This window comes from Stigmatopora argus, chromosome 9 (assembly GCF_051989625.1).
Source record: "Stigmatopora argus isolate UIUO_Sarg chromosome 9, RoL_Sarg_1.0, whole genome shotgun sequence".
Classification (NCBI taxonomy): domain Eukaryota; kingdom Metazoa; phylum Chordata; class Actinopteri; order Syngnathiformes; family Syngnathidae; genus Stigmatopora; species Stigmatopora argus.
In genome coordinates, this window is record NC_135395.1 from 14,504,711 (window position 1) to 14,532,008 (window position 27,298).

Consider the following 27,298-nt stretch of genomic DNA (forward strand, 5'->3'; position numbering starts at 1 on the left):
TATGTGAGGTTGGCATAGGTTAACAACTGTGCTATAAATGTTAAATGAAGCTTAAAATAGGGAAGATTGGTGCAGTTTCCATAGTGATCTCAGCTGTGTACTTTCTTGCTTGGCAAAGTTTAAATTAATCTTCGACTGGGATCTGTGATACACAGAAGAAAAAGCGATGGTTTGCTACCCTCAGGGCCCGTTTGATGTCTCTGTCATGTTTTTCCTCAATAACAGTAACTTTGTGCTTGTCGAAGCCTCGCGCGTATCTTTGCTGTAATGAAATCTCGTATACTAGCGTTAATGTCATCATGCATTAGACACAACTGCATTCACCCTCTAATGATGGCTTCCCTTGTCTATCTCCCTCTCTCTCCTCAACAGGTGGGGCAGTCAAAATGATGTGTAGTATGTGCAGCGTGGAGCCGTATTGATGGACGTGGGAACAGGCAGCGGTCTCACACTGATTGTGAAGACTTCCCAGGCAGATAATGTAATTGCAGTGGAGAACACAGGTGAAATGATACGATGTACTGTTGACTTTTGTTCCTCCTGAGAGGGGAATTTAATTTTCTAGCGACACGCCGACGTTTTTAAAAAGCTTTGCGCATCAACAATGTTTGTCAGAATGAGCGAAGAGGACAAATTACGTTTATTGTTGTTCTGACACAAACACGCACGCTCACATTATTTTGATACGATGAAGATCGTGACAGCAACCGCTAGAACATGTTTTATATTTATATTCCTGGTGTAGTTAGTTTAGCTTTTCAAATTGGTGTTTAAATAATACAACTTGATCTGTGGCCAGATAGTGACATTGTGTGGGCGACCATTTCTGCATGAGTTTGAAAGCTCCAAAAGGCTCGCAAAAGTTTTTAGAAAAATTGGAATCCCACAAAATAATCCAGAATTTAAAAACAAAATGTAAATGCATTTGAGTAGACATATTTGTATATGTTATAGTTGGCTGGAATAGGCTCCAGCACCCCAACAACACTGCGCAGGACTTCGACAAGCACAAATAAGCATAAATATGCGCATATTTATAAACGTAACAGAAATGTATCCATTTATTTCTGTATCGCTTATCCTCACAACGATTGTGGGGGCGCCGGGGCCAACCCTCTTGGCTCACAATTGAGTTATTTTGAGTTGATTTTGAGTAATCCACTAGCCTACCATGCATGTTTTGGGGATAAGGGAGGAAACCGGAGTACCCAGAGAAAACGCGAACTCCATACAGAACCCACTCGGTATTAAACCCTCTATTACAGCTGTGAGGCGGATGTGCTTACCACTAGTCCACTAAGCAGCTTTTATGAAACACAACAGAAACTGTATATAGTAGTTTTTGTGAGACTAACACTAGTTGCTAACATTTTCTGGTGATTCCATTGTCTGGACTTGGTTTGAATTGAGCCTTGTATTAGAGATCCACTTAATGATTCACTGTTTTGCTTCATGAAAACAATTGTTATGAAAGATGTTTTTAACGGAAAGTCACTCCGTTGAAAAGTTTGAACAAACTCCAATCATCTTTTTGACAAGAAACTTTCTGAAAAGGACTCATACATCATTCAGTATTATAAATGAAAAGCGACAGAGTACTAGTTAACAAAAGGCAACATTGTTAGTAATTCTTTTTAAGTATATTTCTACAGTTCCAAAACACACCGACCTTGTCAGAATTAATTCAACACCATGTAAATGCCTGGAATTCAATTTGGCACTGGTCGAAAAAAAGTGAGGTAACATCTCCAAACCCGGTGACTTTGTAGTAGTGACATTTCATCTGCAACTCATTGCGCATCTTTCTTGTGTTGCGGAGAATTCTGGGATGCACGTTTGAATAGCAGCTCTGGTCTGATAAGCACTAAAATGACGTCATTAGTATTGCGGAGGGTCACAAAATCGGAAAATTCTCTTTACCCACTACGAAATGAGATTTTCGATGATTGGCAGCTCAGTTTTATCACTTGTAGGGTTGCAGTGAATGAACTTTGTTCACTCGATGTCGACCCTTCTACATCAAATGGATTGGACACCTACCGCCATCAATGGCAGACAATGAGTTAAGCAGTGTCTGACCAAGCTATAATAACTAATTCTTTACAGGCAAGTAAATATGCAGTAATTTATAGTATTTAAAAAGAGAGCTACAATATTGACAGTGTCGCTAACGGGAACCAACAAATGATATCGGTGCAAAACTAGTAAGAAGGTCATTTGTTAGGCATTTTGGTTCAGAATTCTAACATGACTTGGTGGTCCTAAATGATGCCAACTTACAAGCAATTCCTTCGGAGACAATACAGAAGTAAGAGAGGAATAAAGAGCAGCTCTGGGCAAAGGACAGCCATGAATCATGCTGCACTTACCACTTATTACGAACATCCTGTACTGGCTCTATTGATTTCTCTGCAGCACTCACACAGGATGTATCTTCTAGAGAAGATGGAGTAATAGGTAGCAAACAGTTTCTGTAGTTGGCCTACCAGCTGGCTGAGCGAACGCCCCAGGTGGCTGAGTTGAGGGAACAGCTACATCAGCATTTTGTGAATGTAAGGGCCTCGATATAACAAGGATAACGCACGCGGGAGTTGCAAAGGAAGCAGATAGCAAGTAGAACAGGGAGAAAGTCGGTGTGGATTGAGTGCGATGTAAGTGATAAAGAGGGCACACGTGGAGGGGGAACTATAAAAAATGTAAAAAGTCAGCATAAAATAGATAGATCAACTACTTTTTGTCGCACTCCACTATAGTAAAACAGTATTGGAAATATTTACTTGCACCAAGGGGGTAATGTTTCATTAGTTTTTAGTGTACATTGGGGTCATTGCAAAATTGGTGGATATTTAAACTTCAAAAATCTTTCTCAAACTATTGGCAATGACATGAAGGACAAACTTATTTAATGTGTTTATAAACATGTGGTATTTCGATCATATGCAGAACACAGTTGCAAGAACAAAATATAATACCACAAATAACTTTACTCAGAAAACTGCATTTTTTTGTTGTTGTATTTTGCATGTTGATTATTAAAAATTGGATAGGTGGCCAGTAAAATGTCCGCTACTGGGAAAGATAAAAATGTGAGTTCCAACATAGTGTGTTTGAAGATGAGCAATGAAAATGTGCGAAGGTTGAGACCACTGTAGTACTCAACTCATTGGTTGCTATTGACTGTGATTGACGTCCAAATAATTTCAAATGTGAGGCATCGCAGCGAAAGATCGCTACCAGTCCCTCCCATTAAAACTGCCGCAATCCTCGCTGCACCATTTGGGAATTTGGCAGACTACTGTGCTTCCAACTAGGCATTCTGGCATAGGAAGGGTGTGTCCTTCAAGATATAGGTCTGGCAGGATAACAGTTTGGAGGCAGAAAGTTGGTCAGAACGATATACCACCACAAAACACTAGTTTAAATGATTGGGATTAATTCAAGTGTAGATCATTCTGTTTCTGAATACTCTAGACATGAGCATTAATGTATTACCCATTGCAGCCTCAAACCTTCTGGGTCATTGTAAAAATAGATTCTTTTTCCAAACCATTATTATTGTTGCAGTTGTAAATCACTCCTCTTGCTAAGATGCAGATACAGTGTTGAGCAGATGGCCCACGAATGATTGAGTGGGCATCGATACTGTACATGAGTGCCGTGGACACGTTGAAGTTGCCAGTGGTTATTACAAGCTCAATGAATGCGGGCGCATGATCATATTGTGTGTTGTCACACGAGCCAAGCAAGCATAGTAACAATACTGCAGGCAGGCAGAAATCGCAGGGTCATTTTCCACAGAGCTCCCCGCGACATGTGAATTTGACACATTTAAAGGGAACATGAGGACCTCAGGCTTTTATCCTCATCTCTCAGGTGTAAATTTAGAAGGACTTAAAATACTAAATCAGAGCGTTTAAAGTTAATGCTATTTTTGAAGAATTTTAAGTAGTCAATTATCCCAAAAACAGTGGCAGAGGCAGCAGTGTAGGCTGGTTGAACACTCTAAATTGCCCCTAGGTTTGAGTACCCGCTTGAATGATTGTCTGATTCCTTGTGCCCTGCGATTGGCTGGCCACAAATCAAGCGTGCATTGTGCCCATAGTTAGCTGTGATAGGCTCCAGCACCCCCCGCGACCCTTGTGAGGATAAGCGGTTCAGAAAATGAATGAATGAAACTGACTTTTTGTTCAGGTAAGCAACACATTACAGTAATTACACCGGTCCTTTCTTAGGCCCCATCAAAGGTACGTTCACATCCCAACAATAGTTACCGATCGACTGTGAGCATTGACACTGTCATATGACTGTGTGCCATGTGACAAGCTCACGAAATCCCCCTTGCCCATTTTCGCTGTCCCCCTGGCCCTGCTTTTAACAAAGACACATTCCACACACAGGCACGGGGCAGCTCCATCTTCCCCCTCAGGTAGAGGAAGCCCTGAGTGTTGTGTCCCGAGCCCAGTCTAGTCAGGTCTTCTCTCACTTGGCACGGAGTTAGACAGTCTAGCATGGTCAGGAGCAGCAGGGCCGAGGATCCCGACCGTTCACCGCCGGCTGCCAGTAGTCGATGTCGCTCCATATGGTCAGTGCGAATGTCAGTGCCAGATTGGGTGAGCTTTTTTCTCATCAAGCCTCCATTTCTGCAGAAAGACAGCTTGTCCTACAACACTATTAACTCCGCACAGTGTATGAGCATCTTCTTTGCGACGCAAACTGAATGATGTATTTGAAATGCATGTCTTCTTCACATCTGCCAACTCAGACGTAAAGGTAGCATTACATTGTCGTAGTAAGCCAATGTGTGGCTTGTGATCTCCATTTGACCTTTGATGTCAAACATTATTTGTCAGGTGAAGCCATTGCTGTTCGACACTGCGTGTATGTTTGTGTAGACGTGTACCTGTCTGACTGTTCTGTGGCACATTTTGAACAGCTGAAGAGCTAATGGTCCAGCTGGAGACAGATGGCCCCTCGATAACACGATACCCCCGAAGCCAATACGCACATGCATCACTCTCGCGTGCACACACACCATTCCAGTCATACAGGCACTGGATATAAATGTTTAATCTCAGACGAAGCCAGTCCAAATACATTTTTAATATGTATTGAATGTTTGACTGTTTGCTATCGCAGGATTCACATACTGTCCTCATTGGGTTTGAAATTTATTTGATTCTAGTGGTTGCCCTCCCATTTGGAAACTTGGACTACAAAAAAAAACATGCTATATCTTGTATGTTTCTTCCACCTGAACATAAATTGTGTCAGTAAGAACAGTCCAGTTACTTACGCTGTCAATTTCTGAGGATTTTCTGACAAATACTACAATACTGTGATGTTTTTGCAAGATGACAAGTTGCTACAATTGCACTTTTCTGACTTGGAGCGGGAGCAAGAGAATGTGTATTTCTCGGGAGATCGTTAAATGATGTAGCGAACATCCGTGCTTTTCATGACCAGCGGGCTTGTTGCAACATTTTCGCAGGACAGAAGCCCACGAGACGCGCTCTTGCAAAATTTATTACCTCTCTGAATCACTCTCGGATCATATGCATATTCAAAGATGCACTCAATAGAAACACAGTAAATAATGTTAGTTAAGCAGTCTTCCCTGAAGCTCTTGCCATAATAGAAATAAGGGTGAATATGCTGTTATCTCAAGATGTTTTTTATTGCTAGTTACATTCTATGAATGTATACTTTATATATAAAATTGTATTGCTTCCCTTTTAACTTTTCATTTTTTCATTACGACTTGTTTTAGAGTCTCGGCAAAGGAAAAAAGGAAGGCAGGTGTGGCTGTTATTACTTCTCCAATACCCAACATATGGGTTTCGCCATGTCCCAAGTGTGCATAACTGCCTCCACGGCTGTGATCTAATTATGCAGCACAAATACATTTATTTGCCTCCTGCTACAAACCCTTTTCTGTGGATTTTGATTGTTTCTCATCAGTCTTCAACTGATGAGAAACAGAGCTCCAATCAGCCCCCTGAATTTGTCCCAAACAAACCCTTTGTAAAGGGACCTTTGTGGATTTCAACATGCAGTTTGGTCCTAGTGGGGTGCTTATTCTTTCTATATAAAGCATAAACTGCTTGTTTACACATTTCAGTTAGCAACTTTCAAATGTTTCTTTCATTTTTCTGTAACCTCATTTACCCTGGTTCATTTATGTTCTGCTCATCTATTGTTACAGGGTCTGTAAACTTTAATGCCGCTGCCCTCCTTAGATGGAACTCAGGCAAATAAATCATTGTTACAGTTTACCCTATTTGGTGTACTGTTCAAGTGTTGCTTAGTGTAAAGTCCTTAATACTATTGAATCTGTAAGTGCTTAGGGAACGCTCATGACTCATGTAAAAATTGCACCTAATATTAAATCTGCAGTAGAGTCGCAAACTGAATCAACCATGTGAGTGCTAGGTTCAATGTCTGAATGATGAGGTTAATTGATCCTAATTCAACTTCAAGGCCACAGAAAAATGAGAAATATAATGTATAACTGAGTGGTTAGCGCTTCAGCATCACAGTTCTGGGGTCGAGGGTTCGATCCCAGGTGGGTCCTCTCTGTGTGGAGTTTCCATGTTCTCGCCCTCTCCTTGTGCCCCGCGATTGACTGGCCACCGATTCAAGGTTTCCCCCAAGGTGCCCATCGTTGGCTGGGATAGGCTCCAGCACCCTCTGCGACCTTAGGATAAGCGGTTGGGAAAATGAATGAATGAAATGTGTTTTTACTTTGTAATTAACTAGTGAAAAAACTAAAATTAATTTCGTTTTTTTTTCTCCCCAGCAAGGGTATGTGAGCAGAGTGGTGACCTGAGTCTATGCAGACTTGTTGATGCTGCTCTCCCTCCCCCGCCGTCTCCTGCTGTGGAGTCATCACAGCAGCTCTGCCCAACACACCAGAGAACTCCAACCACGTCGCCGATACTCTCCTTCCCACTTCCGCTTGGTACTGACCCTTCACTGGGTCTGACAGCAGATCCACGCCCTCCCTCCCATGAGGTTCCAACCCTCGTCCCTCACTTTCAGCAGACTCCCAGTGCCGCATCACTTCCCAACACAGCCGTAAGCTCCTGGGGGCCGGCAAGATATACCCAGAAGAGCATCCGGTTGCCCGCTGCCACTTCTCTGCCGCTGACAATGATGGATCCCGGCAACGTATCCAACCTGACAGAGGAGTGTCTCCTTCAACCGAGCCGCAACTGCCTCGGTTGCTTTATCGAGACCTGTGATGCCACCTCCGTACAAAACCCACCACATGAGCCTAGCACAAGCCCTAATTCAGAAACTGGACTAAGTGCGCGGATAGGGGATGTGAACCGTGAGGATTTTGCTGACATCAACAACATCAGCATCCAGTGCCTGAGCCATGCGGGGGAGGCAGTGAGTCACTACGGAGAACAGCTCCTCTCTGACCAGCTACTTAGTTTTCCCTTACCGAAAGCCTCTGATGAAGGCAAGAGGGTGGAAGGAAACAAAGCTACCAATGATTGTGATGACCCCCAGGTTGATGGAACGACTAAGAACTTGTATGACGGACTGCTACTGGATAAAGTCAGCGGAGAAGAGGTATTGCTGGCTAACGCCAGCCAAGACTGGGGCTACTTTGAATCCTTCATCAGCGAAAGTAAGATGGAGCTCCTCGATCTATGCTCTAAGAACGAGTTGTCGGTCAACCTCTTCTCCGAGGAAGACGTCGACAACTTATTTGATGATGAAGATGACGACTCCACACTAAGCAGTGATGTTTGTTCGCTGAAGATTCGTTACGAGTCATTTCAGGACAACATGAGGGAAAAGACAAACGTGCTCCAGGAAGAGACACAGTTTAATTTTTTCCCGAGTGTCCTGACCAACTGTGCCAAGAAAGAAGAAGGAGTGGGCGTCATGAGGAGGAGTGTCGACGAGCTTCAGCCCAAATCCGATGAGCTCATCCTTCAACCAGAACTGGAGGAGAACCCAGGGGACTGGAGTGGCCAAAGCCCCTTGGACGGCTCACACGGCTCACCGATGTCAACACCGAAAGTCAACTATGTAATAGACTTTAATTCTACAGAAGAATCGGGGGAATTCAGTGACGACAGCTCTTGCACTGGCTCCTCCTCCGACACTGTACAGGAAGGCAAATTTAAAAAAGCTCACTCCAAAAGGTTTCTCAGTCCCTCAAATCCTCTCAACTACGGTTTACGCTCCAAAAGAAAGGTTCGATACAGCGACGATTACTTGTACGACGTCGACTCGCTGGAGAGTGAGAAAAACGCAGAGAAAAAGGAGAAACCACCGCCCGGTCAAAAAGAAGAGGAAGACGTGGACTGGTGCCCCAAAAAACGGAGGAAATCGTGTCGCAAAGAGCCACCCGTGGTCATCAAGTACATTATCATCAACAGGTTTAAAGGAGAGAGGCTCATGTCGGTAAAACTAGGCAAACTCGACCCTGTGGATGATATTGTGAGTTTAAACGCCAACACCTTGAGCAAATATGAGACACTGGCTCCGCTGAAGGATTACTGGCAGGCAAAGCAAAGAGAGAGACAGGAGCAGCTCAAGCTGGTTGCCAGAGAGAGACAACAACGTGGCTTTCATCTCAACGGACGCCACCATCGCCCTTTTAATTCTGCTCATCCAAAAAGGAAATTCAAGATTGCAAACAGACTAAAGGTTCATGGGACCCCCACTTTGGGCCAATCAGTCATTGTGCATGGGCCTCTGCGCTCTGATCAGGCCCTTCGAGCTATCACTAAAGAAGAGGGCACCCCCTCGGTGGGGGAGATAACGGCGGGCGTCCCAGTCACGCTGGACTCCAAATCCGTCTCTGACACGGTTATAATCAAGAGCCGCTCACAGGAGAGGGAGGAGAGGAGATTGGGGAGAAATAAAATGGTGAGGATAGGAAAATTCAAAAGCGAAGCCAGGCTGAGAAGCCTGAAAATGAAAGAGGCAGAAGGAGAAAAGAGGAAGAGCGTTACAAATGAAACGGATAGCAGCGAAACCAACGGCGGGGACCGTGCCGCCGGGCTTAAAGATGCAAGCGTGAACGCAACCACAGCCAAACCAGATTTCTCTGACAATGCCATCACAACTGACACAGACAAGACCAAGTTTTCATTTGCCTCGTCCTCCTGCACTCCTGGCAAAGCGTCGTCCTCAGAAGAGGTGGAAGCTGGCGTCCCTGTCATCCCAGGAGGCTACCTGCAGACCTTGCTAGATGCTACAGACTCCTCCGGGGGAACACCTATCCCATATTTCCCTCAGCAACCCCCCAGACAACAGTACCCGGTGGGCATTTCCCTCGAAGAAAAGCAATTTTGCTCTCTCCAACTGGCTCAAAGCTGCGTGCTCTCCCCTCCTTCTGAATCAGAGCTCCAACAGTCTCCCCAGAACTGCCCCAGCTTCCCCCAAATGTGGCACCCACAGCTCTGCAGCAGCCACGGTCAGACCTTTGGACCCGAGACCCCCGAGACGCCCATCCTGCCCAACAGCTTTCCGGGCGCCGTAACCGTGAGCGAGACACTGCCCGTTTCCAACTACGGCCAGGTGAGCCCCGAGGGTGAGCGGGTACTTTACGAGAAGAGCTACCTGGCCGAATCTGGACTGCAGCCCGGGCCAGACCTGCCGGCGTGTCAGTCCACCTGCGTGGAGGGCCCGGTCCAGTACCAGAGAGGGTCTCTGTCCACTGACAACGGCAGACTGATCAGCTACGACTCCGTCGGCTCCTTATCGGCCTCCTCGAGCAACTACAGTTCACTAAGCCTCAAATCTTGCGAGCGAGAAGGTGAGGAGGAGGGGCGGGACACTTTCTTAGCTCATTGCAGTCCTAAAATGGTGATTCAGCAGAGTATGGATGCCCTCACGCCACTCAGGGAGTCTTCAGACCTGCTGGACATCTCCAATTTTACGCCAGACAAATTCAGACACTCGTCGCTGTCCGAGCTTTCGCCGCCAGAGACGCCTAACCTCTCCCCACAGGTCGCGGGGCGTGACATGAAGATACCGGGGAACGTTGGAAAGTACCAGGATGTCAACGATATGTCTACGGAGCGCAACAGGGACTCTAAGTGGAACTGTGACATTATGCAGCAACAGGAGCACACGGGAAATGCCTACACAGTGGAGGAGAGTCCGTTTCCACTGCACAACTTTAATAGCCAGGATGTCTTATGTTTGGATAAAAAGGGAGACCCGGGGGCCGCAGAGTATAATGAGCAGAGTGATGAAATTACGGGGGCTAAGAGTATCAAGTCCAAGCGGAAAGGCAATTACAAACAGGCAGCCGCAGCACAGAGCCCAAAGAAAGCCCGGGCGCCGAGAAGCACCAAGTCAGAAAAGGTCAAGACCCCCAAACAGAATTCTCGTTCCACCAAAAAGATTAAGGCCATGTTAGAAGGTAAGGCAGCCAAGAACCAGGCCGAAGGGTGCGGCGCGGCGCTGACCGACGGCTCGGGCGGCGGTGGCGACTGGTCCGCCACCGGCTGGTCAGAGAACAACGGTCTAATCGGGGACGATCAGAGAGAGTTTGAGGAGCCCTCCAATATTCTGTCCAACATCGTCTCCGGCATGGCTGAAGTCCAGAGATTCATGATGGCCTCCATCGAGCCGCTCTGGAATCCAATGTCGGAGGCCGGCACACCCTCCGAGGCCAACAACCTCAACCTGAAGACTCTTAAAATCTTGGCGGGCACCGAGTCTGATCTAAAGAAAAAGGGTGCCGCGCTAACCGGGGCGGCGGGGAGAGGCAGAAAGGCGGGGGGCAAAGGAGGGAAAAACCAGGCCAAATTTAACCCCACCCATCCCTTATTCCCGCAACTAGCGCTGGGCTGTGACATGTTTGATAAACCCAACTTTATTAACCCGGGGCCCGCACACAAAAAGCTGTACCGTCACAAGACCAGTGCAAAGTTTCCTCGCATTGAAACGCTGAAGGGGAAACGAGCCGAGAGAGACCCAAATAAGGACATAGCACTGATGACCTCTTTTGAGAAACTGAGGTAATATTTTGTTATCAGCTGCTGTTGCACCCCCCTTTTCTCTTTCCCCCACGATACCTGAGCCCTCCCTCACAAGCATAACTACACTGACGCTATGCCAGAGCTGCATGAGAACTAAGTTCCCCCCCCCCCCTCCTTGATTTCTCTCACTTCCTTTAATCCCCGAAAAAGGAAATTAATATCTGCATGAAAAACTTCTTGTACGTTGCAAACTACCTATTGAGTGATTGTGTCGAGCTTGATTGAGATTTAAAATGACCATGGCTGCATTTTCCTTGCTTTCGTTGTTTCTGCTTTGTTTGTTCTTCTTATAGTCGTTTTTTTTTTTTTATTTCGTATTTTTCGTCTGGGGGGGAAAAAAGAGAGAAGAAGAACCCTTGAAAAATGTTCTGTATGCTTTTTAAGGACCTTTCTTTTTGTATTTTCTCAGCAACACATGCTCTCCTGAAGTATGGTATACCCTTTCCCCCTAAAGATGTAGCTCTATACACAAAATGCATTAAGTGACATCTACGCACCCCCCTCCTCCTCATCTGTTTTTGTATGCAGAATGTGGATGTCCTGTTGTTGCTGTCCTTCATACACTGCCTGGCTCATTTCAAGAGGAAAACCTTCAATTTATGAGCCCTATTTAATCCCAAGGCATCTTGAAAACACAAGATGGGACCATTTTGTATTGATGACATATCAGACGTCCCCCCCACCCCCCCATTCCCCTCGAGGCCGGAATAATTTTCTTTTGTCGAGCATTTCTTTTTCTTCTAATGCATAGAGGAACTGGTTATCTACATTGACATTTTTACGCCTTGCAAAGTCATAAAAGCTTCACCCTCAGAGTATTTTTGTCATTGTTGCTGTACAGGGACATGCAATATTTGCAACAACAAAAAAAAGAGATAATTATACCTAAAAATCAATGTGCCAAAAGTAACAATGCTGTGTATAAATGACCTCTTATATATGTGTGAATATTGGCTGTTCCTATTTTCTATCTACTGGAATATTGGCTCCTTGCAGAGACTTACCACAACAGGAATTCTTTGTTTGGACTCTCTCACTCTCTCTTTCTCTCCCTCTCTCATATTTCTCTCTCTTTCTCTCTCTCTCGTCTGATAAAAGGCACCAACAGCTGGCAGTGGTACACCACCACTCACTAAACCAAATCAGAAACCCTCTTCTTACCCCCTCCCTCCCTCCTTCCAACCCACCCCTCCACTTTGTTTGCCAAATTCAATTTACCTCAACATCGCCCGGCACTGAAAAGCAACAAGAGAGAGAAAAAAAAAAAAAAGAAAAAAAAAAGGCGAAATCTGCTCTGAAGTCTACCGAAGAGGAAGATGCGTTTCTAAACAAGCTTTCTGTGGACCAAGGAGAATGTAGTAAAGATGTTTAAGGCTAAGTAAGGGAAGGATTTGTCGGCCCGGGTCTGAGCCAACGCCAAATAGATCCTTTTTGGGCTGAAAATTCAAGGCAGTTTGGAACACGAAGAGATTGGGATGCACGTGTCAGTCCCCAATGGGTGTCAGTCGCGTCATCTTTTGCAGTTTGACTTCATGTGAATGTGAAATCACTTTTCAGTACCAATTGAATCAGCAATCTTGTCAGTGAAGGAAAGCACATCTTTTTCATTCAAATCCACGTGGAGCGCTTACTTTTTAAGGGATCTCAAATGAGGACGTATGTCTTTAACCCCTTTCGTGTAGGAGTTATTCTCATTTTTAACCCTTACGGGTCACGTCAGTGGCGTCAAAATATGAGCCTTCTCAGCCAGTGTTCAAATAATTGGATGTCTATCGCCGTCAATGGCTTTTAATGAGTCAAATACTTTTCAGAAATTATTTTACTGTGTTACTTAGGGCTTTAAGCAATGTGTATTTGTTTGGATTCTTTTTAATTTCATTCATTTCGTTTTTTTATTAACATTTATACATGTATTTATATGATAATTTAAAAAAAACAGTAATTAAGTGTACAAAGGGTTAAAAGTCTTAAATCTTTCATGCACAAATTAGGATTTTTTTTAACCCATTGAATTTGTGGCTGCCAATGACGGCGGCAGACGTCCAATGTTCACTTATTAATAACTAGAAAAACAATATAAGTAAATACAGTAATGATATTTAAGAATATATAATAACATTTGCTAATGTTTGATTTTTTTATCACTTAAAAAAAGGCGCTCTATAGGGGGTTAAGTGTCCATTTTTGAATAGCTGTTTAATATATGTGTGTTTTCCCTCATTTATGTGTATACATTTTTTTTAGCATATCATTACAGCTTTTGTTTCATTTTTGGAGGGCAGAAAATCAACACCATATACTAAGAATATAGAGAAATGTTATCTTGTAGCATATTTTTAAGCAACTGTTACTCATTTGTGACGGAGCATCTGAGATTCAACTTTAAATACAATCAATCTGTTCAAAACGGCTGCCAAAATACTTTTATAAACTGCATTTAAGAAAATGTGTTTCTTTCACAGATCCGTACACAGGACAAAAGCCTGAGTTCTTTTTTTTTGGGATGTTCTATTTTCAGTTGAAGAGTGCAGATATGGAAGCTTGACTTCAAAAATGGGCCTTGTTTTATAGAAAATAGTGGCACAAGAATATTATTATCATGAAATTAAAATCTTTTTTTGTTTTGTTTGTTTGTTTGTTTTCCCTCTGCAATGATCCTGCATTTCTTTCCTCCAGAATATCAGGGTTAGGACCAAGACGAGCTGCTGATGGGAAGCTCCACGTGGGTTTACAAACCCATTTACTAGTCTGCCTTCTCTCATTTCTGCCTATTGTCAAATTGAATGTACTTATCTTTTCTTTTTTTTTGTTTGTTTGTTTGTTTGTTTTCAAAATGTGCCACTGTTGAGCTGCCTCATGTTAATGGTGCTAAGAAAGCCGACATTTGTTTTTTTAAAATTTGTTTTCCCAGAGTTAACAAAAAAAGAAATGCAAACTAGATTAGGTTCCTAATCCTCCTTATGAATGTATATTCTAATGTTATGTTTGATGTATATTCACTTCATGATTCTTTGACATTGATTGGAATTACTTTTGCTCTTCTCATTCAAATATTGCCAAGCTTTATATATACCGTCTAGAGTTGTTACCAGAAGGAATCTTAATGAACTCTTGACACAACAAAATCTTGTATATTTTTTGTGTGCCAATTTGTAACATATTTTGTAAGTGTATATTTTTCTTAGAAAGTGCTGTGAAGTATTCGTGTGTGTGCGTGTGTGTGCGTGTGTGTGTGAGTAACCTTTTATGCGCCTTTATGGGCAGTGGAAAGGATATACAATGACAAGTTTCTGGTTTTAAAAACCAAAATATGAAAGTATTGACAAAAAACTAGAAATATTTACATTTTGTTGGGAGTTTTTGTAATAAGACCATGACCTTGTTGTGAGAGTGTTGTGTTACTGTGTAAAACACAAATAAGCAAAGGAAAAAAAAAGGAAACTTTGGAGGAAAAAATATAATTTGTGAACAATTTGCTGTTTTATAGATTTTCATGTAAATTATTCAAGTATTATTTTGTTTTGTTTGTTTGGGTTTTTTTCTTTTGTTGTAACTGTTGCAAAAGTTTTAAATATTTGTGATCAAGCCTGTATGGTGATAATGTAATATTGGTAACTTGCTGAGTTTTGTAATAATGTTTATGGAGTAAATATACAAATTAAAATAAGATTTTGAATGCTGCTTTCTGAAGAGAATTAAATTGTTTTTTTGGTTTTTTTTTTAAACATTCGCAGATTGTGGGATGAATGAATGGATGGATGGATGCATAATTGGATGGGCGAATGGATAAATATTGGTCAATCAATAGCTAGATAAACAAAAGTCATACAGTGTAATCTAAGGTGCTAATGTCCAAACTACAGCCTGCGGCTCACTGCCCAGTTTTTATTGACAAATTATGAAACTGTCCTTAAATATAGTCGAAATTTGAAGTTGCAGTTCAGCCTAGATGGAGCTAGTTATCTAAACAGTGGCTTTCCATTAGTTCATAGGTGAAAATCTGAGAACATTTATTCATTTTCTGGACCACTTATTCTCACAAGGGTCGCCACGGGGGTGCCGGAGCAGAGACTATCCCAGTTAACCACTGCCAAGCATGTTTTTCGGATGTGGGAGGAAACCAGAGTACTTGGAGAAAACTACATGAATTCCAAACCGTGAGTACTGACCTGGGATTGAACCCTCAATCCCAGAACTGTGAGGCCCATGCACTAACCACTTGCCCACCTAAGAACATGTCAAAATCAATGTAAGAATCTATAGAATTACAGTATTTTCATACCTGTCAACCTCTGCCGATAACTGCCCTTATAAATGATTATGAGTCCCCTTACAAACCCCCCCAAAACCTTACAAACACCGTACTCGTACGGTGTTTGTAAGGTTTTGGGGGGGTTTGTAAGGGGAATCATAATCATTTATAAGGGCAGTTATCGGCAGAGGTTGACAGGTATGTATTTTATTTTAAATAGACAATAAATGTAATCAATCCATTAAAAAAAAAACTTATTTAACCCAATTGTGACTGAAGATGACATATATTAATTAATTTATTATTTTTCTGAAAGCAGCCGTCAAAAGAAAAAAAAGTTTGGACACCCCTGCTCAAAGGCTATTTAAAAAAATACAGTATATTTGCAGATGTATGGTTTAACACATTTTTGTTTTAACATTTTTAGACCTTATAGTTGCTACTGTTAGATAAATAGTTCTTATTTTTCCAAGCATAATTTCAAAAGTAGAAATTAGGAGGCTCCACTTCCACCATTCGATTCACTCATCCACTCATTCTAATTAGTTCTTTCATATGCGCAATATTGTAAGATTCTTTGGCATTACGTAGGCATTTTCATTTCTCTGGGTCTGGCTTTGGATCTTTTTTATTTTATTATATATTTTTTTATATGTCAGAACTAATTAGCACTCAGGGTCAGGCGTAGCTCGAGTGATTGCTCATCCCTAACTCCAAGCTGGGCACTCTTGTCTGCTCTGCAACTCATCCTGGCATGCTTAATTGGAGCTGGAACTTCTACGTATAAACACACCCTGTGATGTATGCCTACAAAATTGTCGGCTGGTATTAATATTTTGTTTGTTCTGTAGTCACCCATAACTGTAGCGAGCAAGCCAATTATAAAATTAAAATGTCTCTTGCAGTGGATCTTGTGTGCACATTTAGTGCTTATGTATATACATTTTTGCGGCACTGAAAATGGATGGCTGAGTAAAACAATCAAAATAGGGTGGTGATTTCATGCATAAATTGCATCAATAAAATGCATTTTTTTCCCCTACTATCTATTCCAATCCTTGACCCACTGATAATGGATGGGTCCTTACTGGATTTTTTTCAGTTTTTTTTTTTAGACACCAGTTGATAGATCTGCGAGGAAGGAATGATGGACATGCAGGTAGGTTATATGATAAATAAAATACATATCATGAAATGTGAGCTACTTATGCACTATAAACTGTAAGCACTATAATATTACCTCTTTTATTTCACATTACAAAACTATCCTGAAAGTTTGATAATAATCAATTTATTTGTTCTTGTGTTATGGGTTTCACCCCATGACTCAGATATAAGAATTGAGTAATTAATTTAATGAATGAAACCCTGTCACTTGCTGGAGTTAATTCAATAGGTCTGTCTACTTCATTACAGTGCACTGAGGCTGAAAGGGATCATATTATATTTAAAGCATTAATATTTAATATTAGCGTCATTGGCTATGTGTCAAGTTTCAAATGGTGAGATAGCATTTCCTTACAAATGATCAGATATTTCATTTGTGGAGAATTAATGTGTTTTTAGTCAGTTACTGGAAAGATAAAACTGTATTTTAGCTAATGGCCACGTCGGGGCGCTATAACTGAACTGTGACTCGATTCAAAACAAACATCCAGTTGGTATTTATGCCCTCAATCTTGTCTTTCAGGTATCGCCTTCCATGATTGGCTCGGGCATAGGCGTACCCAAATAACAGTGCTGAAGTCACCAGGTATGCCTGCAAATCACAACTCGAGAATATTTTTTCCAAGACTTTCCGGAAGACCGTTGTGTCTCTCCTATAAGAAACAAAATGGAGTCCTGAAACTACAGTTAGCGTCATAGTCAATCGTTTTTAAAACGTATTGAAAGAACAATTGAGCACTCTGATTGTATAGTTACCACCATCATCGAACAGGTAATGGAATAGTTAGTTTTTTTAAGAGCTTGTTTATGTTCCCCGGTTGTATAATTCTAGCGAACGCATTCGGTCCTTGTGTGCGAGTAGTGCTTGAGAACGTCATTGCTAGCTGTCGTCCTCTTAGTTAGCTAAACAGCGACTGTCGATGACATTACACTTTGTATATTAGGAAGCAATCAATGTTGTGAAACATTTATTGAATCTTTGTCAACGGACTCACATTTGCGATTCACTTATTACCGAGAGCGCCGTCACACCAATTAACATAAACGACTCCTTTTAAAGACAATGTTTCTCGCAGCATTAATTGGAAGGCCTTTTTTGACTATAACTCGTTGCCCCTCAGCTACATAGTTAGCATTGAAAGCACTTAGCCGCAGTAGCCATTTGTTTCAGGGTCTGCGGCTGTAAAGCTAATACAATACTAATACTATACTTCCTACAAATAGATTCGTAAACGACAATCGTAGCGTCAGTTTGCACTATTGTAGCTTAAGTTCGATCGTTTTGTGAAATGAACGTCAAGCAAGCTTCCTGGTGATATTTTGATTTTTACCTCCACTTAACGCTCTTACGTTTAAATGGAAGTCCGTTAGGTGTGTGTATACAATCAAATGCCTTTGCTGGCTCGGTAATTATTCAGTCCATCCCAGAGGTCAGCATGCTTTATTATTATTCAAAAGAATTCCGTTGCACTTTCTCCTAAAGAAGGGACAAAAAGGGATTGCTCAAACCCCACTTGACATCCAAGTGAGGACTGCGCTGAGAGTAAAATTCTACTTTAAAACGTTGCAGAGACTATTTAATTGTAAGGGTTTCTTCATTGAGCAAAAACACAAAGGGGAGAACATACTTGACAACATTGAATCATCTTTTTAAAATGTAAGTCAAATTCCATGTATTCACACTCAGCAAATGTTAAATGCCCATTTCTTGATCATTTTAGGGCATGTTGAATGTATAAGTAACTAATTTAAAATGACCATCTTTCCCATGTAAAAGACTTTGAAAACAATATCCAAATCCTGAACAAGTTCATGTGATTACATTGTTTTCTCACAAACATTTGCACTCAGCAATGACAGTTGGAAGATGCATGCATGATAATTTTACTAGCGTACGATAGCCTTGACATTTTGAATTAGGTTTGAATTACTATTAAACTCAAATCAATTGGATTAAAATATGTAATATGTAATAACAAGTCATAATCATAGCTAAAGGAGCAAAGCTTCTTATGGCCCTACAGAGCTGTGGTGTTGCTGACTTTCCATCTATTGAGAGGAACCCAGATTATTTGTGCCACCTAAAATGCTAATTCAAGATTCAAATCGCAATTTGCAACCCGGAATTTTATGACACAGCGCTTAATCTAGTAAATCTGATTTTTAATTGTTGAAATCAAACTGCTTCAGTCTTGCCGTTTCTTTAGAATGACTTCATTGATATCTTTGGTCATTACCCCCTGAAACATGTTTATATCAACTTCTTATGTCTGGCGCAGACTCTAGATTGATCTGGAGACTGGAGAATATTCCTCGACCTATTCCCCTTCTGTACCAATGGAAGGGTCTGACAGTTCGGAGCAGAGTGGCAGTGACCAGCCGGAGTCACAACGTAGGAGGCAGCTGGATCGACTTGTCAGAGAAGAAGGCTTCTACCAATTTGTCAACAATCTCAGTGATGAGGACTATCGTCTCATGAGAGACAACAATCTTTTGGGCACACCAGGTAATAATAGTCACATATAGTTGTAGTTGAGGGGTCTTCTGTCAAATCAATGTAACCTCAGTTTATCTTTAGTCATGTAATTAATTTCCAGTGTATGTGTCCAATGACTGGATTTACATGGTTTCAAGTGACACATTTCGAGATTTTACTTGTTTAAAAATTGGCTTTGATAAATGTCCAAGCAAGATTTCCTGCCATCGTCATTTGTCACTCAAGGTCTGGTATTCATTATCAGTGTTGGTTGTTTGTGCCAAACATAGAGCAACTTTTTTGGAATTATAAATAAGAAGTCAGAAGTTGCCTGGTGTTTGAATGCTGTGTGTGTAGACTTTATATTCTTTTTAGTTATACACATCATTCCAAAACACAGCATGGTATGAAAATCACATTCAATAAATTGATATTCCAGTGAGTCCAGTCATAGACCATATGTCAAAATCAGATCTGCGGGGCAATTTTGTATTCATTATTTTCTTTGTCTCTCCACAATCTGTTAAAATATGTTTGGGTGGGAGATACAGTGCTGAGTATTAAGGTCAAGAAGTTTGGTTTTCACATTATGACTAAAAATAAAAACGTCAAAGCTTCGATCTCTGCTGAAGACACCAATCCGTTTGTGTCCCAGGCCAGTGGGAGTGTAAGTTTGGAGCATCCTTTAGTGGATCACCCTGCGAAGCGAGGGCATTGACTGGACAGTGGCATGCCCTGGTAAGTCAAGAGGTCTTAAGCATTGTCCTGTTGCTGTGCTTTAAGCAAACCAAACAGCTATATGGATCAGTATCATGTACGTAATGGACAGACAAATTTTCAACTCCTTTTGCGCAATTTTTTGCCATTAGAGCCTTCTCGAGATGTTGACTCTAAAAACAAAAAGAACACATTACAATTGGGATATCTGTCCACTATTTATTATAAGTCCTAATTTTTCTTTCAATCTTAGGGAATATGCAATAAAGTTTGTGCATTCTATTGGAGTATTTTTCCTCTGTTTTTACTGACACGTGTACACATTAGCGTCTGAGACATTTGTAAGATTGATTTAACAAAAATGATACTAAGAAAAGCAGGGGGGGAAAGGAAAAATATTTTTTGATAACATACTCTTTGTTTTTTCCAAATTTTTTCCCCTCTTTTATTTACAGGGGAGGTAACTGAGGAAGAGCTGTTTACTAGACTACGGAATATCAAGACCGGTGCAGAGCAACAGAGTGATCCGCCCAGCACTGAAATTGCAGAAGATCCCAGGGGTATGTGTGGCCTGCTTGAAGTGCTCTATTTTAATGTTAAATTGTATAAATGAGTGACAAATTCAAATGGCTCTGACACAACCTCTGTGAATTTTAGAACCATCTGAAACATCTGAGGAACCTCCCAACGGAGACAGTCTCCTGGAATGGCTAAACACTGTGAGGCGTACAGGCAACACAACCAGAACTGGCCACCGTGGAAACCAGTCATGGAGGGCCGTAAGTCAGACCAACCCGAACAGTGGGGACTTTCGCTTCAGCCTGGAAATCAGCGTCAATCGCAACTTAGCGGAGCAGCAGGCAGCGGCCGAGGGAGAGCAACAGCCCGTAGAGTCTCAAGCAGTGGAAGCAAATGCGGAAACACCTGTGCTCATGGAGACGGGGGTGGTGGAAGAACCAGTTGTTGAGGAGATGGCTGTCGTAGTAGAACCAGAGCCCGAGCCAGAGCCAGAACCTGAACGGGAAGAGGTTGTTTCAAATGAGATACATGTCGAACCACCTTTCCCACCGCCCGTTGTTCCAGTTCCACCTACACTTTCTTTGTCTCTGCGTAGGATGACTCGCAGCCGCAGTTCAGAACCATGTAGAACCAGGGCTCGTACAGCCAGGAGCCGCTCGCCTCTCCGGTTAGATCCGCCAGGAGAGCTCCCTAGTCCCCGCTTTGCTCAAACGTCTCAAGGTCCCGTGACCGATGCCAGCCCTCCACCGACGCCTCAGTTGGAGGGCAGTTCTCGGACTCGACAGCATGTCGTCTCTAGACCAAATGCTTCTGAGAGCAATATTCAGCAGCCCAGGGTTGAAATTGAACATACTCCGGAGACCCAGAGTGTAGCCTCCCCTGAAGGTGAAGCCGCAGTTGAAGGGGGTGCAGCCGGACGACGTCCCCCTACTATCATGCTGGATCTCCAGGTGCGTCGTGTGCGTCCAGGCGAATATCGCCAGAGGGACAGCATTGCTAGTCGTACCCGTTCTCGTTCGCAGAGCACAAACAACACCTTTCTCTACGAGAGCGAGCGCGGTGGATTTCGGAGGACTTTCTCCCGTTCCGAGCGCGCCGGCGTGCGGACCTACGTCAGCACAATCCGCATCCCTATCCGCAGAATCTCCGATGCGGGCTTGGGAGAGGCGACCTCAATGGCTCTCCAGTCTATGATACGACAGATCCTGACGGGCTTCGGCGACCTCGGCTACCTCGTGGATTCCGACTCCGATTCGTCCGATTCCAACCGTGGGGCTAACGCATCGGCGGATTTGACTGAAAGCTCCAATAACACAGACTCTAACACTCCTTCTGCTCCCGTTGCTGAGGAAGCATCTGTTGCCGCTGGTGTAAGAGCGAGGACAGTTGACACCGATCTAGATGAAGGACTTCCCGCTGCCCCACCAACCCATGGTAGCCGGGCTCGACCCAGACCTCCAATTAGCCTCGAGGAGCCGAGCTCATTGCCGCTCCTCCGACTGGCTCACTTCTTTCTATTGAATGATGAAGATGAGGACCAACCCCAAGGGCTGACCAAAGAACAGATTGACAACCTCGCCATGCGCAACTTTGGCGAGAATGATGCCTTGAAGACTTGTAGTGTTTGCATAACCGAGTATGCAGAAGGCAACAAGCTCCGCAAACTTCCGTGCTCTCACGAGTATCACGTGCATTGCATCGACCGCTGGCTCTCGGAAAATTCCACCTGTCCTATCTGTCGCAGGGCCGTTCTGGTGTCCACCAACCGAGAGAGCGTGGTGTAGTTGATCGCAGGCCTATTTGTCCACTCTTAAATGATGTAATAACCCAAGTTTATTAACAACTTGAAGGAGAATGGGCTTTTGTGGAAAAGTATACCTTCCATATCATTTGCAAGTTTTTCCTCGATGTAGTCACCGGTTTGATTTGAGTTTCAATGAGCTCTCACTTGCATGGCTTAGGATTGCTGTGGTATACTGGTTTTCTTGATTGACCAAGTTTGAACATTGGTTATCACGTGCAGACATTTTCCTACAAAAACGAAGGCACCACGTTTGCCTCTTTTCCAGTTGATCATTATATAAAGTCCACCTTGGCCGAATACTCAGATTGTTTTTTTTTAATTACAATCATGGACAAAAGATAGGGTGCTACCAAAAAAAAAGTATGTTGCTTCCTACAGACTGTTATTTTGGATTGAAAATGGTTTACCACTGCAATCCTGGTCTGGACCCTAGAAAGTGGCAGTGATGCGACTTGACTATTTCCGCACTAGTTTCAACCTTTCTGAAGTAAGTCACACACCATGTGCATGCAGTTTGATCAATCCTTCGGTGACTTTTCTGTTTTTGCATTAGGCCAGGATACGCGTAAAACGAAAGCCACTTCTAAGAAAACCATCTGCTTTTAAAGCTGTGCACCTGCAGGCAGTTTGAGCAGCTCAAATCCACACCCATCATTAGATCCATAACACAATGCCTTATATACCATAAGGTGTACATTTTAGTTCCTCTATGTCAAAGTATTAGCTGTAAATAAACCTGTATAAATATTTTTGAGTCTTGCCTTGTATCAGTGGTTTTATTTTTGAATTGGAAATCATCTATGAGATTAAGGGTTCTTTGGCCAATGTTATTGTCTACCAGGGCAAACCATTTATACTTTAACAGAGCTGAAATCATTGTACAGTAATACTTTGAGATACGAGCTTAATGCGTTCTGGGACCGAGCTCCTCAAGAGAGAGCGAGAAAGGCACTTGTTGGACGGCAACGCACTCGTAACGTAACATATTCTCGTATCTGAAAATTTGTCGTGTATCTCAAGGTAAATATTTGCTCGGAATTTTACTCTTTCAAATTCCTCGTATGTCAAGGTATTACTGTACAACAGATTTGTTTTTGCTAAATAAGGTCATTGGTGATTTGCTATTTTGTGTACTGTACTACAGCATAATGTACAATGTATATAATTGGCAATTGAGAAATTCCTTACATTATCAAGAGGATGTATTGGTTGTATATATTTCTTTGAAATCATACCATTGGCATGTTCATCTTCCCATATTTTAACAGGACTAAAAAACATGACATAGCTGAACTTTTCGTTAACAATTAATTCCTAAAAGACTTCCGGATTTTAACGAAGACAATGCTGTGCAATATTTTTTTTTCTCCAAATCAACTAAATTCCTGGTTTCCTTTCATTTCTAGTATACATATTTTAAAAATCTGTTGTTGGGATTAGACGCTTCATGTCTTCAAATCTACAAATAAACCATAGATGTACCAAAAGTTAATGGTCATTTGCAATCCAATGTCAAAAATCATGGGAAAAAAAATCCCATTATATTGCTTAAGTAAAGATGTCCTGGTCCTGGTAGACTGTTAGGATGTTCAGCCACCGATGCCCATTACAGTGTGCAATACATGCAAACGTAACAGTACACAAAACAATTAAATAGATGTATGCTATTATTAAATCTATTGTCAGTGGCTGAAATGTTTCAGATTTATTGCTTTATTAAATGTGAGAAGTACTACGTTGTTTGAGAGGATGTCGGTATTTATCACACTAATTTGATGACAATATGAAAAAGAGCACAGTTTACAAGAACAACATTACTCCTCCATGTCTTTGTCATGGTTCATATACTTAGTTTTGTAGGCCATGAAATGAATTTAACATTTTCTTATTGTTGAGAACCAACTTGTGTACAAACAATGTAAACAATGTTCCTATTTGAGGCCATGCTCAGTCCTATTCTGTGTTCCACCCAATTTGACTGGGTTTGAAAGCAAGCAAACTGCTGAATTAAACAACTTATGCTACTAATGCATTGTTTGTAGTTATCAAGTTTGTGAAGGTTTGAAAATATTTCCAAGCATTGTATATATGTGGCTCAAAGTGGCACCTACTATACTTATAAAGAGTTTGTGTGTGTATATATATAATATATTATATGTATTATATATATATATATATATATATATATATATATATATATATATATATATATATATATATATATATATTTATATTTATATATATATAATATAGAATCAGTGGCGGTCAGTGCATTTTCTCGTAGCGCCTTCGACGTATTAATCCAACCCTCAAAAACTATTTTATGGCTATAAAACCTCTACTGCAGCTACAGCTGCGACACATAAAAAAATAATCAATAAATCTGCACAAAAATGGGGTAAAATCCACTTCCTAGCAGCATTTCATGATTAAATACAAATACTGGAGCTTTTCAGACATTACAACCGGGCCGGGGGGTGATTTTCCTGGGAAAAGACAGTAATGAACGTCAATGGCGTACGGGCAAACATTGCCCGAAAATGGGGTAAAATCCAGGCGAAAACAGCATTTATTGATTAAATACAAATACTGGAGCTTTTTAGACATCAGAACCGGGCCCGGAGAATCATTTCCCCGGTAAAAAGACAGCGATGAACGTCGATACGTCCATATACGTCTATACGTGAAACGGCAAAAAAAAAAAATGCACTGCCACTGTTTAAATGTCTAGAAGTAAAAAACACACACTAAAGTGCATGTCATCATAATGTGCAATACTGTATTTTAAAGGATTAAAGCCCAACCCAAAAATATTTACAGCCCCCCCCCCCCACTAACTAATGCACGTTATGATGAAAACAATGTGTTTTTTTAAGTATGAATGCCCAATCAACACGTATTTACAGCTCCGCCCCCGCCCCGCCCACTGACTAATGCATGTTATTATGAAAACAATGTATTTTTTTAAGTATTAAAGTCCAACCAAAAAGCATTTACAGCGCCCTTCTCCCCACACACACACACTGACTAATGCACGTTATTATGAAAACAATTTATATTTTGTGTGTGTCTATTTTTAATAGGCGTGGCCGAGTTCACAGTTCAAATTGCCGACGTCAACCCCAAAATGGCTGATGAGCCAGGAGGCAACACGGGCGTGCACTGCAGAGCAGCTCAAAAGTGACGATTTGCCGAAGAAAGCCTGACAAACTTCTCGCAGGACGATGCAGGACATTCGGTACGTTATCACTTGGGGATTTCGAAGCCCCAGTTCTCGTCTTAAGAGTTATAAGAGCATGATTCGTTGACGTGATGTAGCCCCATGTGTGTGCAGACAGCAAAATGTTTGCAAACAAATTGGCTGCATTGCGTTACCGATCGCTCTTTGTTTAAAAAGAAATCATTCCATTGTGTGTTTCAGTCCCTCAACGAGCACAGACTGCTGGGAAACATCAAGAATGTGGCCAAAACGACCAGAAAGGGGCATCTTGTCGACGCCATAACAAAGTGAGTCATTTTTAGATAGTTCAGATTTTCTCTATCCGTGTAATATTTAAACGTCAGCGTTCAGTATTGAATGCTTTGCGCAATTGGCTCGTTTTTCATCATGATACATTCAACTTTTGAATGAAAACACTAACTAGCTTGGTGTTTTTTTAATAGCAAAAACCTGTGGATAAATCACCCACACAAATGCCATTAGTGGACGTGTAAGGAATAAACAGTAATCCCTCGATTATCGCGGTTAATCTAGACCAGACATGGCTGCGATAAATGAAAAACCGTAAAGTAGGGTCATCCCTATTGAATTTAATTTTTAAAAAAAATACTATAGTGTCAAGTGTAGGAGTAGCTTCCGCTTGTGAGTTTCACATCTTTCTGAACTTACAAATAATAATCGAACATAGGCTTTGTCATCATTGACTCGACAAAAGCCTAATTGTGATCATACCCAGATAACTGCGTATGATGAAATTGGTACAAAAATTCTACACAAATAGATTATATACTTTTACCCCGTTAACTTTCTCAAAGACCTCAGGGCTTGGACCGTTTCATTTTTAGTTTTAAATGTGGTTTTGACAAAACCTTAGTGGCATTTATTCAACAATCGTGCAGGTGTCATTTTTGACTCCTTTAAACATTTTTTTCCTCAGCATAAGAGAAAAACAGAAGCTTTTTGGATATTTATTTTTTAAATAATGAATGGATTTGAAATAATTGACTGAAAAACTCAAGGCAGAAGTAGGATTTATTTTATTTGTACCTTGTGGGCCTTCTATATTTCCCACATCAAGATCCTGATTATTTGTTTGTGGAGGAAAATGTGAAAAATAGACTGGATAGGGGCCTTTAAAGACTCGGATCATTTTTTTAGTCTCTCTGCAGAAAACCAGACCATCAGGAGTATGTCTAATATTGCCTTTTGCAGTGTCTAAATAATGGGTACACTTTTGATGTTTTATAGAAAAAAAAAAAGCTAAATGTAGGAGGTTATTTAGTTAAATTAGGCCCTAGTCTGTATTTCTTTTTTATGTGACTTGACCCCTTTTTGTTTTCCAGAGTCCCACCCAAGGCTGATGCACCCCCTTGGTGTTACGCCAGAACCCATCAAAATAAAAGGTAAGACGTTGCGAATGGTTTTTTACTTAACTTTGTATATTGACCCCCCTTTTTTTGTTTTCCAGAATTCCACAAGGGGGACAAGGTTTCCTGCCTATGTACAGATAGGCTGACGCACCCCCACATTTCTGGGTGCTGGGTGTTACGCCAGAACCTATCTCCAAACTTTTTCAAAATAAAAGGTAAGACCTTGCGAATGGTTTTTTACTTAACTTTGTATATTGACCCCCCTTTTTTTGTTTTCCAGAATTCCACAAGGGGGACAAGGTTTCCTGCCTATGTACAGATAGGCTGACGCACCCCCACATTTCTGGGTGCTGGGTGTTACGCCAGAACCTATCTCCAAACTTTTTCAAAATAAAAGGTAAGACCTTGCGAATGGTTTTTTACTTAACTTTGTATATTGACCCCCCTTTTTTTGTTTTCCAGAATTCCACAAGGGGGACAAGGTTTCCTGCCTATGTACAGATAGGCTGACGCACCCCCACATTTCTGGGTGCTGGGTGTTACGCCAGAACCTATCTCCAAACTTTTTCAAAATAAAAGGTAAGACCTTGCGAATGGTTTTTTACTTAACTTTGTATATTGACCCCCCTTTTTTTGTTTTCCAGAATTCCACAAGGGGGACAAGGTTTCCTGCCTATGTACAGATAGGCTGACGCACCCCCACATTTCTGGGTGTTACGCCAGAACCTATCTCCAAACTTTTTCAAAATAAAAGTTTT

At 41.7% G+C, this 27,298-nt stretch overlaps 2 protein-coding genes and 1 long non-coding RNA gene across 6 annotated transcripts in view; all 3 read left to right on the forward strand.

Moving 5' to 3' along the window:
• Positions 1 to 14,696, forward strand: part of LOC144082292 (neurite extension and migration factor-like) — a 61,495-nt gene extending 46,799 nt beyond the window's left edge. Inside the window, exons 2-4 of one of the 2 annotated variants that reach the window (XM_077609338.1) lie at positions 373 to 503; positions 6,797 to 10,994; positions 11,544 to 14,696. In XM_077609338.1, the coding sequence (XP_077465464.1) occupies positions 422 to 503; positions 6,797 to 10,994; positions 11,544 to 11,766 (4,503 nt within the window). In that variant the 5' untranslated portion in view covers positions 373 to 421 and the 3' untranslated portion in view covers positions 11,767 to 14,696. Of the gene's footprint in view, positions 1 to 372; positions 504 to 6,796 lie in introns of both variants that reach the window. The other variant, XM_077609339.1, reaches the window with a different exon arrangement.
• A 2,351-nt stretch (positions 14,697 to 17,047) lies between these two features.
• On the forward strand, positions 17,048 to 23,978 carry LOC144082696 (E3 ubiquitin-protein ligase RLIM-like). Of its 2 annotated transcripts, XM_077609986.1 has the most exons (5): positions 17,048 to 17,206; positions 18,714 to 18,940; positions 20,083 to 20,187; positions 20,285 to 21,096; positions 21,169 to 23,978. In XM_077609986.1, the coding sequence occupies exons 2-5, from the start codon at positions 18,772 to 18,774 to the stop codon at positions 21,928 to 21,930; spliced, it is 1,848 nt and encodes a 615-aa protein (XP_077466112.1). In that variant the 5' UTR covers positions 17,048 to 17,206; positions 18,714 to 18,771; the 3' UTR covers positions 21,931 to 23,978. The 2 variants fall into 2 exon arrangements, with proteins under 2 accessions (XP_077466112.1, XP_077466111.1); XM_077609985.1 differs by having other exon boundaries at positions 20,285 to 23,978.
• A 963-nt stretch (positions 23,979 to 24,941) lies between these two features.
• LOC144082683 (uncharacterized) lies at positions 24,942 to 27,294 on the forward strand. Of its 2 annotated transcripts, XR_013303303.1 has the most exons (7): positions 24,942 to 25,188; positions 25,372 to 25,457; positions 26,514 to 26,573; positions 26,639 to 26,755; positions 26,821 to 26,937; positions 27,003 to 27,119; positions 27,185 to 27,294. It is a non-coding gene; the product is annotated as an uncharacterized LOC144082683 (long non-coding RNA). The 2 variants fall into 2 exon arrangements; XR_013303304.1 differs by lacking the exon at positions 26,514 to 26,573 and having other exon boundaries at positions 24,943 to 25,188.
• Positions 27,295 to 27,298: the final 4 nt, after the last annotated feature.

Excerpts from the sequence above, each read along its gene's own strand:
- LOC144082696 (XM_077609985.1), top strand. The coding sequence starts at position 18,772 with ATGGAAGGGTCTGACAGTTCGGAGCAGAGTGGCAGTGACCAGCCGGAG. Across the intron at positions 18,941-20,082 it reads CAATCTTTTGGGCACACCAG|GGGAGGTAACTGAGGAAGAG; the intron begins GTAATAATAGTC and ends TTTTATTTACAG. Across the intron at positions 20,188-20,284 it reads AATTGCAGAAGATCCCAGGG|AACCATCTGAAACATCTGAG; the intron begins GTATGTGTGGCC and ends TGTGAATTTTAG.